The sequence below is a fragment of the Cyprinodon variegatus genome, unplaced genomic scaffold (genome assembly GCF_000732505.1).
Source record: "Cyprinodon variegatus isolate N-32 unplaced genomic scaffold, C_variegatus-1.0 Scaffold1617, whole genome shotgun sequence".
Taxonomy (NCBI): Eukaryota; Metazoa; Chordata; class Actinopteri; order Cyprinodontiformes; family Cyprinodontidae; genus Cyprinodon; species Cyprinodon variegatus.
In genome coordinates this window covers 41,053-54,849 of record NW_015152070.1, presented here as the reverse complement: position 1 = coordinate 54,849, position 13,797 = coordinate 41,053, and the positions used below count along the sequence as shown (strand labels likewise).

Genomic DNA, 13,797 nt, shown 5'->3' with positions numbered 1-13,797 from the left:
GATCTCCCACAGCCATCATTTTGACGGCTCTATTAGTTGCATTGTAAACTCTTCCCGTGGTTGATTGATGTTTGGTAGCGTTGCCTAGCAGCCAACATTCTAGTTAGAACTCTTTGGCTAATACGGAAAAATGGCTTTCAGAAGAAATCTAACAGCGAAACAGGCTTTAGAAATGCTTAAAGATATTGATGATAGTGATTCATGCGGAGGGGGAGAGACCGATGAGGAGGACTGGGGAGGAAACAGCTCAGTTTCTGACAGTGAGTCCGAGGATGATCACTCACCCCTGGGAAAACGCAGACGTATCAGTGACCCCTCAGGCAAAAGTGAAACTTTTGTTCAAGCACTGCCCACACCTCAGCCGGTACACTCAGCGGCCCAGTAGCCAAACCAGAGCCCGTAGTCTACTATAATCACACACAGGTCGGTGTGGATGTGTCGGATCAGATGATTAAAAGGATTCTGTAAGTGAAGGTGGCCTGTGGCTGTAATTTAGGATCTATGTTATATCAGCTATAAATGCATTGGTTTTGTTCAGGAGCTGTTTGAGTCACTTTTTCACTCAGAGATTTTATCCTTGAGCTGGTAAAACAGTTGAGGGCAAACAGCAGGTTTCCAGCCCCTCTGCTGCTGCAGAGCAGCTTTGGCGAGGCACAGAAACAGCGCCAGATGCTTCAGTGCTGCACAAAAAACGCTCATATTACCTTTGTCATAAATGTGAAAAGGTGGTCTGTGGGAAATGTTTCGGGTGAATCAATCAATTTCTGTAAATAAAATTGTAATTTCAAACTTTGAACCTGTGTAGTAAAACAGTGTTACTCTACTGATTTATTTTTAATACAAATTTAGAACACAAATAATAATAGAATACAATACAGCCTTTGAAAAAAATATATTAGATCTGTTTTAAAGCTACAGTGTGTAATAATTACAGGGATATACAGTCAGAAATGTAATATATTATACATAACTATGTTATTTATCATCATCTACGAGCTCAGCCTCTTAACCTTAATATTTGCGTTGCCTTAGAATTCGTTATTTATAATTACATAGGAGCGGGTCTCGCAGCCATGGAGGCAGACATCTTTGCGCTACGGCAATGCAGAGCCAACAAACTAGCGATTGCGAGATCGCCCATTACGCTCGAAAGTAACTACGGCAAGTTGAGAGAGATGAACTGAGACAGTACTGAAATCTATACCCTACACAGACTAATGAAATACTATCTGTAAAATTATCTATGTAAACAAACCTCATCACTTGAGAAGGTAGGTGATGTGCACGTCGTGGAAGACATTTTGTCCCGTAACGCTCGCCGTACTGTTGGGGGGGAGAAGCGGTGGGGGTGAGATGTTCATGTTGCTGCGGTCTGCAGTCTGGACGTTAGATGTCACTGAAAATTACACACTGTAGCTTTAAGGTTTACATATCCACAATGGGTTTATATCGCACACTAGAACCATCTCAGTTGATGACATCATCACTACTCATTTGTTCCATTGTGAAAAATGTCACCCGTCAAATTGACGGCCAGTGGGAGCTCTAGTAAGATCAGAATTCTGGGAGTTCTAGTGTTAAATACACATGAACATAAATTCAACACACTGTAGTAAAAAAATAAGTAAATAGACGCAGAAGATGTCTTTCAGTCATCAATGCACACATTCAGCGACACACAGGAGCTCTTTCAAGCTGGGCACCATTTCATTCACAACACCTGTCCCATCAACGAGGAACCAGAATCAGAAATATTTTAATAATCCCAGGGAGAAATTACTTTTGTTACATTACTCCATCTGTAATAGAGTGACTATAGGACCAGTTTGATTAAACACAATTTCATACAATATGTATCATTATGGGGACCCATCTCGCCATCAGTTTGGGGGTCTTTGGCCTGGAAAACATTGAAGACCTCTTCCTTAAAGATATGCTTTTAACGAAGTATAAGTTTATGCAATGTATTTATTGCAAATTACTCTTTAAAATGCAATTTTGGTTGGCTGCAGTTTCCAAATTGTCATGAAATCCGGCTTTGGCTGCTGACAATATTTTCCGTCTGTTGATTGGAGCTTCAGTTAATAACTAATTCAGGTGATGAAGCTTAAGAAGCAAAGGATGCAGGATTGTTGAAATTTCCAGAACATTTATTTATTTCCCTAATTTGAAAGAGTGAAATAAATAAATAAATAAATACTCAATTATTCTCACTCATAGTGAGAGTTTATTATTAAAAAATATTTTCATTGCAATATTTTAAAGTAATAATAACATTTCTGATTAAGAAAATAATGAAGAAACAGTTTGGTGTTGTTTGATTTAATAATAGTTTTCAAACCTAACTTGACCACTAGAGGTCACTTTTGACTAAGTATTTTAGAAGAAAGGTATGCATGGTTAGGAAAAAAAAAATCCAATTCTTATTCTATAATAGTTGTATATATTTTAGAATTATGAATGTATTGGATTTATCCACACTGATGTAAAACCACAAATTGGAAGAAGTTAGATTTTAAATCCAAGACAAAAAACACATAATAGTTCTTTCATGTGTTTTGATTTCTTTTTAATTAATTATTAAAGAAGCCCCTTTTATTTGTTGTAATGATAAACATCCGTTCTGTATTTTAGCATTTAAGGTCTTATGAGTTACATGTGTCTTCACATAATATGCATGCATTATGATTCTTTTTGTTTAACACAACTTAACTGAAACTGTTTGAGTCTAAAACCTCTTTTCTTTAATTCCAATTTGACCAAAATAATCATCATGAGAGGAAATGAAATTTAATTGGTTCTGGTTGAGCTGGCTTGGGAACAGCGCACACCCGTCTCCTGCTGCAGACAGTGTCTTTGTTGTTCCACCCAAAGAGAAAAAGAAACCCAACATAGCAGCTGTTCCCACATAGGAAAACTGAAAGTGAAAGTTTTGGAAATGTGGCCAAGCCTTTACCAACAGATCCAGCACCCGCCCTTTTCTGTAAACAGGTGTCGGTTTCTAAAAAATCTTGTTTTTTATTAGGAGTGCTCACATGGGAGCGTCGTAGAGGAATGTCTTCTAAAAAGCTGTTAGATAAAAACGTCCAGTGTCATTTCCAACATAACCGCTTTTTTATTTCAAAAATATTCCCAACCTTGTTTTCTTTCCACAAAAATCTGCATCTCAAATGTGTTGAAAAGCAGATGAGATCCAGATTTTGTGACTCTGACCCCCACTGACATACGCTCCCATGCTACAGCTCTTGAGACTTGCTTCTACTTCTAATGAAACTGAAGATCAGAATGTTGATGATGCATGACTTATAACTTCGGTTTGCATACTTTCGATGTATTTCAGTTGATCCATTTTGTTTGATAGATTTTAATATGAAAATGTTCTTTGGGGCAAAATAAGGAGACGGTTTCTGCATGCAGCATGGGTTGATATGATACTGTTGGGTCTTGAAGAGGTTCTTGAACTCTGTGTGGCAAAATAAAATAATTCTTCCCAAGTAAAACTTAGAACTTCTGACAACTAAACTGTCATTCACTTCATAAATGCGACACACGTTCATACTAACCTTGGATAGAAATGGAGGTTTAGTTTCAAAAGTTTCCTGAAGACCACTCCTCATGTGACGCTCACAAGATCATTTCACCATGGTAGAGTAACATGCAAAGATTCTTGATTGTCTTTAGCTTGGTAAAGGCACTAATGGCTTACAGTCCCTTGATGATTAGATTGACAAAATAGTGAGTCTTTGCAAGAGCATTCGGCTGTATGGGAGATGATACATGAAGCACTTCATCGGCTGACATCAGAGATACTCACTGCTAGTGGCCAGTGGTAGCCACTAAGCTCAACAAACTGATGGGTGACAAATGTTATTTCACACTAAATCATGAGCAGACTTGAGCCCCATTCTAAAACGTCTGCAGGGTCTTCCAGTACAGGCGTCAGGACAAGTTAGGAGGGTGTTACATTAGAAAGGGCAGTGACCATAGTGCACCAGGGGTATGGTGTCGGATTGGTTTAGGTACAGCCTGTTTTGTCTTTAACAATGCAAGTGCAAGCCAGTCATTTTCGTTGCATGACCCATTATGTTACCTTGTCTGCTATTTTAAGACTTAAGTATGAAATACTGTAAGATTTTGCATGTTTTCTTTGAAAAACAAACACGGCCTATTGTGTGAGAGTGTGTGTTTGCCACTGGGAAACGGTTAGAGCTGCTGCAGCTGCTAGGTGCCTCAATATTGTAAGAAAACTGTGTTTTACTAAGAGACTGGAATCATATGAACTGGACAGATTTCCAAGATGGTGAGCTACCTCTAGACTAGAGCTGCCCAAAGTTTTCCCTCTGGGGCCGCTGCCCTGGAGGTTTTAGAATTTTCCCTGCTTCAGCATAGCTGATTTTCATGGATTGCTGATAATTAGGCTTTTGCTGAACCTTATTCATCAGAATAAACTGTGCAGAAGCAGAAAAAAACTCTAAAACCCGCAGGACAGAAGCCTTCAAGCACTGATCTGGAACTTGGGCCTCTGACTAGTTTTAACTGCGGTAGGAAGCTCTGCGGCCTTGTCACTTACACACACTTACATTCACCAAAGCCGTCTGAAAAACCTCCTCTTTTCAGCCAGGTGAACAATCCCTCCTTTAACGACAGACCCTGAACAATCATAGACAGGTTTCAGATATTACAGGCTAAAAATGGAACCAAACAACCCAGTTTCAATTTGCATGTTTCCAAGCAATACAAGGCCTTGTCTATAAAAAGCCTCAAACTCACTGCGGATCCAGATATTTGAATTGAGAAAGCTTCCTGGAGAGGTAGCGAAATGTCTTCAAACCTTGGAAACCAAGCCTAGTGGATTGTTTTCTAAACTTTTGTGGAAAGTCTGAAAAATTCTATTTTTGTTGGGCTCATTGAATAGTTTAATCCCTGAACACTGAAACACCTCTTTATCGATTTAAGAAGTTGTGGAATCAATACCATCATATAGACTAAGTACTGAATATTTTTGGGAGAACTGTTCATTGGAAGTTTGAACTAATTCAAACATCTGCACCAGAGCATCTTGTATTTATTGATTTGTTTTTAGTAACTTTTGACAGAAATAGAGGTGTAGTTTGGATTTATATACTGTGATGCAATAGAAAGACAAGTAGTTGAATTTATGATGGATTTACTTAGCAGTGAAGGGCTTTCACTACAGGAAGATCAAAGAGAGACACAGATTTGTAGTGAGACTATGTAAATGGTAAAAGTCCTGTACTAATATAGTGTTTTTTTAAGTCAGCAGACTTGACCAAAGTGCTTTACGCTACATTTAGTCATTCACGCACACACACACACACTGATGGTGGCTAGCCACATTGTAGCCACAGCTGCCCAATAACAGAGGCGGGGCTGCTGTACACTGGCGTCAGTAGGCAATGCAGGTGAAGTGTCTTGCCCAAGGTCTCAACGACACAGAAAGCCTTCGAATTGGAGGGAAAAATTCTGCACCCTACGCCCCTGTCACCCCATGTGGTCATTAGATGGTTATGTCGGACAGAGTTGGGTATCATCAGCATAGCAGTGATATAATAATATATGGTGGTGTCGATGAGTATACAGTAAAGAGAAAAATGTCCCATTACTGAGCATTGAGAGAACCCTGGGTTGAATTGCTGCCACTGAAATTATGTAACAGGTTGGTCTGCTGTAGAGTTTTCTAACTACCAACAATTATTTTTAACCTATGATTTCTTTCCTTCATTGATTATATTACACCCCATGTATTACACTTTTATGCTTGTTACTGTTTTTAGGTTGCACTGCTAGACGTGGATATATGTGGTCCATCCATTCCCAGGATTATGGGCCTGGAGGGAGAGCAGGTACGTTTGGCTGCATGTTAGAAACCTGCAGAAAAATGCAAGGAAGATGTTTTACCTTTATTTTGGGTTTGCCTGTAGGTTCATCAGAGCGGCTCTGGCTGGTCTCCTGTGGTGAGTCACACTTAACCAACTTTCAATTGTGTTGTTTTTGTTTGTAGGGAATTTCTTGCGATATAAATCCCTTATTTTGTTTGCATTTGTTTCAGTATGTGGATGACAACCTTGCAGTCATGTCTATCGGCTTCCTTCTCAGCAGTCCTGACGATGCTGTGATCTGGAGAGGGCCCAAGAAAAACGGTGTGCTGAATCACAGTAGATCTGTTGGTACAGCTGTGAGTGTAAGTTTTCCTCATTTACCAACGCTGTCTGTTCCGATTCAGGGATGATCAAGCAGTTTTTACGGGACGTCGACTGGGGGGAGCTGGATTACCTTGTCATAGATACTCCACCTGGCACCTCTGATGAACACTTGTCAATAGTGCAGTACCTCAGCTCCACCAATGTGGATGGAGCTGTCATCATCACCACGCCACAGGTACACAATGCCACTATGAAACTCCTAGGTTTTTTTTTTCTTTTTAGAGTTCTGAAAGTATATAGTCTCGTTAGGATTTTTCTTATCTTTTACAGCATAGAACCTGCTGTATTGTAGGTTGTTAAAAGTTAGTTTGAACCAGGTTTACTGCTTGCTTTGAACACACCAGGTTTCCTAAATACACCGACGGTTAAGAATCAAACCATCAGCCACAAGTTTTGTTGGAGCCTTTTTAAACACTAAATTTTGAATTAAAAGCATTAAACAAAACTCTGATCATTTAGAATTTAAATGAAATGGAAATTCTTGTCCACTGTACGTTGTACTTTAATAAATCCCATAAAGAGAAAGTTGAATATTAATAGATATAAGTTTTAAAATAGGTGAATGTAAATACATTGTAGTAACAAATTTACCTTTAAACACACCTGTCTGTTTTTAACTTATTCATGCTTGAAAAGGGATTTTTAAACTCTCCTACCTGATATATTTGGTGTATAATTAAAACTGAAGTATATTTTTTATTACAAATAATTCCTTCTACATCACTGTTATGGCATCTTTAGGTCTTTGTGTTCTTATTTAACCAAAACCAAACTAGGTATTGGCATTGCCTACACATTTAGGCTATTTAAGCTGGAGAAAAGTGATGCCTCTTCCATCTTCAAATCAATACAAAAAGCCAATCAGTGAAAGATATGTAATAGTTTATAGGAAGCTGTGAGAAACACTTCAAATAGACTCCAGTGAAGAAATAAGGTTGTAAAACAACAAAATCTAGATTATGTGTCTGAAGTGAAATTTGTGTCCATAGAAATCCTGCTCCATGAAAACACACACACTTTGGATTCATGGCTTAAAAAGTCACTTAGTCTGGTTAATCATTTGATCTGTTAAAGCAGGTAGCGCCTGATATATAAAAGGTTAACCCTGATATTAAACATGCCTTCGCTTCAGCATGCAGATAGCCAAAACAAAAAAGGAGAACTTGTTTTGAGGAAACGCTCAGAAATAAAATTTTTCGGCTGTCCTCACAGCATTAAAGCGGTTCTGTATCAAAGCTTCTTTTTTCATTTTTTTTCGGGTGGGTGGGGTATTTTCTTTTCAACAAATTTTGGCTGCTTAAATAATAACTAAATGAAGAGAAAAAAAGAGTTCAAATCAAACGATTAGCAGAATATTTATTGGCTGGTGTGAAGGGAAATTGATTATGACATTTTTTATGGGTGATCTACGTGTAATTATCTAAATGTCCTTTTGGCGTTTCTGTTCAGCTTGTTTTCAGCCTTAGCAAGGATGCTGATGTCCCAGCATCCTCCATTTTTTATGTTTAGATTAGATGTGAAATTGTGCAGAACTTGCTGTTTAAATACAACAATGATTGCTAAACACAAAAGCCGAATATTGTCAAGGAGTGGATAAAAACGGTTTCTGGAAAAGCTACATATTGTCAAGGAGTGGATAAAAACGGTTTCTGGAAAAGCTACAATGTCATTCCTATTAAAAAAGCAGGGATAGTATGAGTAAACCAACCTAGTATATGTTTATATCTGAGCCTGTTTGCTTAGGTTTTACCATGTTGTGGATGAGAAAAATATCCATCATGAGAAAAGATTGATTTGGCTTCTGACCCTACCTGTATATCTCAGCATGCAGGGATTTAAAAAAAAAATTGTTCCTATTCTTTCAATATCTTAAATTTTTACTTTGTCACATATTAGGGTTTCAGGTACAATTTTAGCATCAGGCAAAGCTTAATAAGAACACAATGCTGTGTTTTTTAAGTTGTGATTTCAGGTATTAAGGGACAAAGCTATCCAATCCAAAATGGCTCCTTATGGAAAGTGTTTTCTTGTAGAATTGGAACAGGGGGCTGTCTACAAGTTTAACTTCAAGTTTAACTTCTCTCAGCCAGTAAGTGACACGGTTGTGCTCACCTGCTGTGATTCCATCCTTCTATTGCACCATTTGCTCGATAAGCCGACCTGGCAACCAGCTGCCATTTATTTCTTCTAGACTTACCCGTCTAGAAGAAAAGTTACAATCTCTGTTTCTCTTTCCATGTGCTTCCTTTAAGTACATCTCGCGTTGTTCCAGGGCCGTACCTCTGGCCACCTGTAATATTTGAGAACCCTCCCATTACAAGGCGAAATTTGGGAAGGGTTGAGAACAGTCAAAGCAGCACACTGGCAGCTACAGTGACACAAACATGGAGGGCAGAGTAATCCTATTGATGAAGTGGTAGAATGAAGCAGAGGATTTCTCTTCACCATATTCACCAGAAAGGAAGGGCAATCTTTACCTCCACCTCATTTTCTCCCACATATAATAGCTCTTGTAGGGACCGTCAATAAATATCGGAACCAGACAAAAATTAACTTTCATCTCTTGTGACCCGTTCACACAGAAATAATGTAAAATCATTATTTTCAGATTGGGAATCTAAGAAACACTACCGTTTGTCCAGTTTTAATATATTTCCTATTTTTTTCCAATTATTTTTCTCTATAAAATTAATGTGTGGGTTTTCTTTTTTGCCAACAGCTTTTAGATCATGCGACTGCTTGACACAAAACTTATGTTAAATCATTTTATCAGTCATTTTAATACATTTACATTTTATTACCGTAACTTTTATATTGGAGCAAACTATTTTCATTTTCCTTTTATGACAATCATTTAATTTATTATCCGTCCCTAAGCAAAACTACACTTCCTGACATCAAGCCTAGAAGTAAATATTTATTTTATATATATATATTTTATATAGTCTATATAATTTTTACCGGTAAACATTTTTAAATATTTATAATACTTACATACTATAATAGTTTTTTAGTAAAATTAATACTATTATTTTGTGCCACTTCAGATAAAGCATTACTTTTTGAAAAATGTATCATTATGATGAAAAAGTTATATCTGTTACCTTTATATAAACCAAGAAGTTGCCTGTTGGATAAATGTCTCCAAAACAACACAATATAACCTAATCTAAAGGAATTAAGGAACAAATGAGAAAACTTCTGACAAAGAATTAACAAGGTGTAACATTGGCTGTTGCTGAGGCGCTTACTCTGAGCTTATTTACAATTCTTTTTTCCTGGATCACTTTTTAAATAACACTTCTAATAAACAAATCTCTAACCAGACTTACTGTAAACCTTAGCATAATTTAAGCTGCATTTAGCAGAGAAAAGCTATGCAGAGTTATGCAGCGCTGTGGCTCACGTTGCAATCAACATCAAAAGAATGAGGATAAACCAAGAAAAACATTTCCCGTCGGTTCTTCTACCTCAGTGATATCTGTGAAGTTATGCTTTATGCCATGTGGGTTTTTATCAGAAAGGGTGTGTCCTTGCTTGTGGTCCGGTGGCCTGCTGCTCTTATAGCCATGATTAAAGATGTTTGCCTTTGTCAAATCTGGCACTTGAGATGAGTAGAATTTCAATTATTATCTAGTCTAGCATGTGGGGAGTGTTGGCTTTGTGGTTAGAGCAGTGAGCTTGTGCTCTGAGAGTTGCAAGTACGCGGTTTTATCCCTACAGCCTCCACTCCGGGTTATTGTGCAAAACCCCACACTGCGCCCCGGGCGCCACACAATGGCAGCCAACTGCTTACCCAGATGATGATTCAAATGCAGAGAGTGAATTTCCCTATCGTGGGACAATAAATTTACATTTACATATCTATACAGGCCATCGTACCTGTTTAGGTTGCCCAATATATTCTCATTCTTTTCCCCTAACCTTGTGAATTGCAGTGTGAAGATATCTGCTTCAGCTATTTTAACTCCTGATTGAGCTTGAATAAAATATTATAAATTATACCTTTTAACATACTATGGGAGGAAAAAACTTAAATAATGGCGAAGTGTATGCATCTACTAGGTATACTACAAGGTATCCACCTAGTTTTTTGGGGGTTCAATAAGCCTTTTTATGAATGATAAAGATTGTTATTAACAAAGGCATTTATTCGGATTTAGGATTTTAGCAAACCATAGTGAGAATTATCCACGAATCAAGAAAATACATCACTGGTGAACCTTCTAAGGCCTTCACCAACTCACCTAGGAGAGCACTGATTATATAAAGCTCTACAGACCTCAGTTATGACCAGTTTTCCTGATGCCAATACACCTGACTGAGGCAAAAAAAAAAGAAGAAAAACAGACATTTATGGCAGAATACCATTTTGGAAAAACTGCTGACACAAAAAAAAAACGTTTAAACCCGGGAATAACCCTAAAATACGGACATCAACAAACCACACCAGTCGCTTCTGATCTGACAAGCCGAAAAAGCTCTGTTTACATTTGATAAACATGGAGCAGCACTGGAGAGAGGGCTTCAGACAGACAAAAGGGCAAAACAATAAAGCCCACTGACTACGCCCTGGCTGCTTTACCTGTTGCTCTACATTGTTTACTTCCTTGATATCTGTCATACTGGTTACATCATCAACGATAACACAGTGTGGTTCACCAGACACCCAACGGCAGGAGGACAGAGGCCACACATCTTGCCAGCAAGGGTTTAAACCCAACCTTTTTTGCCAGTGGGAAGGGAGACAAATGCCAATTGTTAGCAGGTAGAACCATGTTTGAAAAATATGAGTTAAACCAGTATTTTCAGTGGGAGAATGAATCAAAGCATCCAGGAAGTCCAGCTCTAAATGGCTCATAAAAAAAAATACAAAACACTACAGATTTATATGTCCTGTCTTAAACAAAATGTTTTTAGACATAAAATGTACTAAACCTATAAATTTACACTAAAAGAGTTTTAAAAGCATGATGTTAAAGCTTTAATTTGACATCTTGAATCAACATTTCACCAAGGGGGATTTTTTTTTAAAGCTAGATTACTCCTTCAGGTTAATGATGAACCCAAAACATAACAATCCTCTTAGGGAACAGGCTAAAGTATTTAGACAACATGATGAGTTTATGAGTAAACATAAAGCGTTAAAGAGATGTAAAATTGTAGGTAACACCATTCTTATGATTGCTTATTGAAAGAAACTCGGACAAAAATAGTTTAGAGTAATTTATCTAGGGGGGCTATGAGGAAGTTGAGTCACTTCCAGGTTTGATAAGGACTGTGGATTTATTGATCTAAATCTTCACCAGTAGAGAAACGCTAAAAGAGAAGCAGGAGAAGAACCACAGTGACATATTAGAAATTTATTCAGAATTTAAATTAACTTTTCTTTTCTAAGTTCCCTGGTGCTGTGTTCTGTAGGATTTGGTGTCCGTGAAAGTTCTCAGATTTTTATTATTTCTGCCATATAAGGTTATAAACTTTTTTTTTTCTCTGGTTTTTGGCTGCAATGGTGAAGCTTATGTTTCATTGTATTCAGAGCCGACCGGCTGTTTGGAAAGCTTCCCTGATTCCTATCTCTGCTTTAGCTGTGAACCGGACCAAAACCCTGAACACTTCCTCATTCAATAGGTTACTGCCTAACCATTACCAGACAAACACCAGACTGGAATTACCCGTGAAAAGGAAAAGGGAGAAAACATTTAGCTTGCTGCTGTCTTGATCTATCATTTTTCCTCCCTCTGTGGTCATTGTTTATTTTCCCCACTCATTCATTACCCCTTGTGTCTAAATCCTTGTTTCTCTCTCTCTCTTCTTAGGAGGTGTCGTTGCAGGATGTGCGAAAGGAGATCAGGTTCTGCCAAAAAGTGAAGCTGCCCATCATCGGGGTGGTGGAAAACATGAGCGGCTTCATGTGCCCCAAATGCAAGGTTGCTAGCAAATGAAAAACACTGTGAAGCCCTCAAATCAGATCCAAGTTTGTGTTTTTAATTTTAAAGGGTTGAGTTTTATTTTTTTAAAGATGGATGCTGACTGATTAGACTTTAAATGTTGTTTGGGAATGTAAATGATAGTAAGGGCATCTGAGGTAAACTAATGCTGGAACGAGGAACTGTTTATATATTCAACCTCTAGAGCAAAGGCCAAAATGAGCTAAGCTGCTTTGTTTGATCATAAGGACTCACTGCATAGTTTTCCTAAAATAGCTGTCATGTTACAACGCTTTCTCTCTCTCTGTGTTTCTGTTATGAATATTTATGATGGAAAGCTTTAGTCTTCTCTGCTATTCTGAGAATCCTCATTCCTCTTGTTTCTATTGGTCTCTGTTATTAGAATACATCGCAGATCTTTCCTCCCACCAGCGGTGGAGCTGAGAAAATGTGTGCAGACCTAAATCTACCTCTGTTAGGCAAAGTGCCTCTTGACCCGAGGATCGGACGGAGCTGTGACGAGGGCAAGTCTTTCCTTAATGAAGTGCCCGATTCTCCGGCAGCCGAGGCCTACCGCAGGATCGTCCAAAGTGAGCTCAGTTTTAGTGCCCACTTCCTTTAGCTTCCTTTATGATTATATTTATATAAGAAGTGGGGGGGGGGATTTGGACTGAGTCACATTCCCCTTTCCAGCGAAGTCCCTTTTTTGATGACTTGTTGGGTAAGCTGATCTAATTCCTGGTTAAATGTAATGAAAGAAGAAGTATTCACTTGCAAATGGGAAGCAGCCAAGTAAAGCGGAAGAAAGATTTTTATCAAAATGGAATAACTTGAGGTTCAGCATAAAATCAACACTATACAATTTAATGTGGTTTGTGGAACTCGTGCTTCAGAGTAAATTCACACACAGAGAAATGGTTCAGGAGATTTATTTGAAATGCTTTCTTTAATTTCTCAGGTATCCAGGACTACTGCTCCAACAGAGCCACTGATGTGCAGAACGCAACCTGAGCCCCCATTACAGTAGGTTGGACCCCTAAACTGAGGTGGATCAGAAGAACATGGAGAACAAGAGTACATAAGAAAACATTTAAGCGTTGAATTTTTTGGGACTATTCTCAGTGGCAAAGTTTTTTTACTTTCAGAAACTATGATGCTTGTTTACGAGGACGGTCCGACAGCACTGCGTTCTGCTTCCTCTACCCAGCAGTGATATATCACTTGAAAACGCTGGAAACAACAACAATGAATAAATATTTACTGGATGCATTCCTGCTTTTTGATCAAGAATTAAACATTGTCCCTATCAGATAAATCTTTGATGAATTTCTTCCTAATGGTCCCACTGAAATGGGAATCTTTAAAGAAAAGTCACACGCTGCTTCGGATTTAAAATGGCTTTTGTTTTTTTGTTTTTTTTTGCTTTGATTTAAAAAAAAAATTTTGATTAACTAAAATTGTTATCGGCTGTTTTTACATTAGTCCCGAAGTATTCCTGCATTCAAAGGTATTATTTATATTTCATTATATGTTAATTAGACTTATTAGTTCTGAGCCTCTTTGACATAAGTGGGACTTTAATTCTTCAATTTTCTGTATTATACACTGCTAAAGGTCAGGATGCTTTAGCAGTGTTAACATTC

At 38.0% G+C, this 13,797-nt stretch overlaps 1 protein-coding gene across 1 annotated transcript in view; it reads left to right on the top strand.

Moving 5' to 3' along the window:
* The window catches only part of nubp1 (nucleotide binding protein 1), an 18,107-nt gene extending 4,548 nt beyond the window's left edge, over positions 1–13,559 (top strand). The window contains exons 4-10 of the mRNA XM_015404022.1: positions 5,796–5,864; positions 5,943–5,975; positions 6,071–6,161; positions 6,245–6,399; positions 12,044–12,154; positions 12,558–12,744; positions 13,113–13,559. Coding sequence (XP_015259508.1) covers positions 5,796–5,864; positions 5,943–5,975; positions 6,071–6,161; positions 6,245–6,399; positions 12,044–12,154; positions 12,558–12,744; positions 13,113–13,165 — 699 coding nt within the window. The 3' untranslated portion in view covers positions 13,166–13,559. The remainder of the gene's footprint in view (positions 1–5,795; positions 5,865–5,942; positions 5,976–6,070; positions 6,162–6,244; positions 6,400–12,043; positions 12,155–12,557; positions 12,745–13,112) is intronic.
* The last annotated feature ends 238 nt before the right edge of the window (positions 13,560–13,797 follow it).